The sequence below is a fragment of the Ischnura elegans genome, chromosome 7 (genome assembly GCF_921293095.1).
Source record: "Ischnura elegans chromosome 7, ioIscEleg1.1, whole genome shotgun sequence".
NCBI classification, from domain to species: domain Eukaryota; kingdom Metazoa; phylum Arthropoda; class Insecta; order Odonata; family Coenagrionidae; genus Ischnura; species Ischnura elegans.
In genome coordinates, this window is record NC_060252.1 from 78,865,890 (window position 1) to 78,869,119 (window position 3,230).

General features: G+C 47.3%; 1 protein-coding gene across 1 annotated transcript; it reads right to left on the reverse strand.

Moving 5' to 3' along the window:
* Positions 1–705: 705 nt before the first annotated feature.
* LOC124163008 lies at positions 706–2,843 on the reverse strand. The gene is made up of 2 exons (XM_046539790.1): positions 1,734–2,843; positions 706–750 (listed from the first exon to the last, which is right to left on the reverse strand). The coding sequence occupies exons 1-2, from the start codon at positions 2,841–2,843 to the stop codon at positions 706–708; spliced, it is 1,155 nt and encodes a 384-aa protein (XP_046395746.1).
* Positions 2,844–3,230: the final 387 nt, after the last annotated feature.

Below are 3,230 nucleotides of genomic sequence, written 5' to 3' on the forward strand. Positions count from 1 at the left end.
CCCGATTTAGGCTACTTCGGAAGCCAGTTATTACAAAGTTAGAGAATACTCAGAAGTACATAGGAGCAATTGTTTGTCTGCATAATTGGATAATGAAGAATGAGGTTAGTATTACCATTACTGTTTAAGAAATCAATTATTTATTTCGGGATTCCCTTGGGCTTATGGTACCCAGTGTAGTCGATGGAGTTGCCTTCGAAGGATACCAAAGAAGACATTATTGCAGTCTCTTTAGAATTATAGCTACTAATGTTTACCTTATATTCTTCCAGGGACCTCGGAATCAGTGTTACTGCCCAGTGGGATATGTGGATGGCGAAAATGTTGAAGGGGAATTGGTGCCAGGTCGTTGGAGGGGAGATGCAGGGGAAGATGGTTGCCTTAGGGCCTTAGGTCGGGTGGGAGCGAATAACTCTAACAGAGATGTATAGAAGAATCGAGAAGATTTTGCTACATACTTTATGGTAGCTGGGCAGGTTCCTTGGCAATGGACTCTTTAAGATCCAAACATCATGGCTCATGATTGAAATAAAGAAATAATTTAACCATTCAACTTTTATTTCTTATTTTTAGAATAATTAAACAAAATTTCTTCCATTTTTAACCTCACTTCATACATGTCTCTGCGTGGCATATCTCGGAGTCGGGCTACCAGGGATGCACAATACAAATGAAATTCATCCATCTCCCTTGGCTGATTTTTCACTAGCGCAGCAAGAAGATCATCTTCTTTCCGTCTATTTTCACTCCCTGAAAAGAATAATTTTAGTTTCAATAGAATTATTTCGTCTAGTTTCAGCCACTAATCGGCGAGAAATCCTAGCCCGGTCGACGGGGTGAGAACGAGAGTGGTGACGTGCCTGATGGTCGTCATTTCTGGGGGTGACCAGAGAGTGCTGTTGGAGTACGAGATTTTTCTACGGAGATAGCCAATGGCGGAGCGAGATTGCAGACGAGCGACACACGGGACCAACGCCCAGAGGTCGGGAGGAAGACAGCCCTCGATCCCGCGGACACTTGGGTCCAACTCGTCGCATCATTGACGGCTCCTACTGCTCAGGCTCCGACGAAACCGTAAGAACGTCGCAGTTAGCGACCCGTCCTCGTGCTTGTTCGCCCAGACCCGAATTACTTCCCAAATTGTGTAGCCAGAATATTGGTTCTTTCTCTCTGTCCCGGTGCGCCGTATCTATCAACAAACTAAAGAGTTCTCGGGATCGCCACCGGGTCAGGAACTCCATATCTGCCAACGTTTCGATGTCCGACTCGGTCATCGTCCTCAGGGCTGTGAATGTCGAGTGAGAATTTGACTTGCTTATATACAGTCACTCTGGTGGTCAGGTGACTGCTGATTGGCTGTCGTCAGCGGCATGCTCTGATTGGTGGTTTTGCCTAGCCTTTTGTATAGTCTTGAGCACAGGTTTCCAGGTGCTGCTCAGAGCATATCCGGAGTCTCTATTGATGGTATTCTTAGACAGTCTAATTTCAATAGACTCTTTAATGAGTCGATCCCAAAAGCCATTGGATCGGCAGAGCATCTTGGTGTCGTCAAACTTAACAGTATTTTTGCATTCCATCCAATGCTCTTCGATGGCTGACTTTTCGGGCTGTCCTAGGCGGAGGTGGCGCTTATGTTCTTTGAGCCGCGTGTCTATAGTGCGGCCCGTCTCACCGATGTATATTTTCCCGCACCCACATGGCACTTGGTAAACGCCAGGTGTCTTCAATCCTACCGGATCTTTTGCTTTGACGAGCATGTCCCGGATCTTTTTTGGTGGTTTGTGGATGGCCTGGATGTTGAATCTCTTCAGAATCCTCGCTACTTTCCCCGACACTGAAGAGATGTATGGTAAACACGCCTTTGCAGTTCGATCGTCTCTTTCTCCATCTTCTCTCCTTGAGTTGGTCTTGGATATGGTCCTTTTTAGGGCCTTGGAAATCTGTCTCTCATCATATCCATTCTGCTGGAAGGTTTTCCGAAGGCGCTTTAGTTCAGGTGCTAGGCTATCTTTGTCCGAGATACATACGGCTCGATGAAACAGGCTTTTCATCACTGCCATTCTCTGCGAAGGATGGTGGTGACTACGTCCATGTAAGTACAGGTCCGTGTGGGTGGGTTTTCGGTAAACGCTGTGACCGAGAGTTCCGTCCGTTCTTCTGGAAACCAAAACGTCGAGAAACGGAAGTCTATTATTTTCTTCTATTTCCATGGTGAACTTGATGCTGCTGTGTTGACAGTTCATGTGATCGAAGAATTCATCCAGGCTGCGTCTCCCGTGGGGCCATACCACAAAAGTATCGTCCACGTATCGAAGAAAGAGCAAAGGTTTCAAAGGAGCCGAACTGAGGGCCTTTTCCTCGAAGTCCTCCATAAAAAAGTTAGCAATGGTAGGGGAAAGGGGGGAGCCCATGGCCACCCCATCAGATTGCTCGTAGAACTCTCCATGGTATTGGAAGTAAGTGGAATTGAGCACATGGCGGAACAGCTGCACCGTATCTCCATCAAACTTCTCAGCTAGAAGTCGCAGGGTGTCGTCTAGAGGTACGCGTGTAAAAAGAGACACCACGTCTAGGCTCACCAGCAGATCCGTCTCTTTAAGACGGATGCCAGCGAGTATTTTCACAAACTCAGTCGAGTTTTTGATGTGGTGCTCACAGTGGCCAACGTATGGTGATAAAACTCCGGTGAGGTATTTTGCCAGGTTGTAAGTTGGTGAGCCGATGGCGTTCACGATTGGTCGTAGAGGAATTCCGTCCTTGTGAATTTTTGGTAGGCCATAGAGTCTTGGTGGAGCTGGCGCTGGTTGTCGAAGATTCCTGATCGTCTCCTCCGGTAAGCCCATCTTTCTGATGATGGCGTTGGTCTTCCTTGTCACGGCATCTGTGGGATCTCGTTTCAGCTTGACGTAGGCCTGGTCATGTAGAATGTCCTGTATTTTAGTGTTGTAATCCTCGGTTCGTAAGAGGACAGTGGAATGAAATTCTACGCGTCCCACGCGTCGAAAGTTGAACATATTTCATCTCGGGTGACGCGAAGCTAGGCGAACGTACGCGATATCACACGAAGAAATCCGGGCTTCTGATTGGCTGAAAATCTCGCTTTCGCGTCGGTTCGCCTGAAACGCGTTCATGAAAACGTACCTTTAAGGGTCATACGTACGTCAAACGTACCTTTAATAAAAAAGGGCCACCGGAGTCCCCTCTGGAAGGTAGACACATATGGTCACCGA

What these genes read in the sequence shown, in the direction of transcription:
- LOC124163008 (XM_046539790.1), bottom strand. Translation starts at nt 2,843, where the DNA reads ATGGGCTTACCGGAGGAGACGATCAGGAATCTTCGACAACCAGCGCCA. An exon ending in TCGTCAAAGCAAAAGATCCG is followed by an intron (nt 751 to 1,733) that starts GTAGGATTGAAG and finishes TATTCTTTTCAG; the next exon opens with GGAGTGAAAATAGACGGAAA.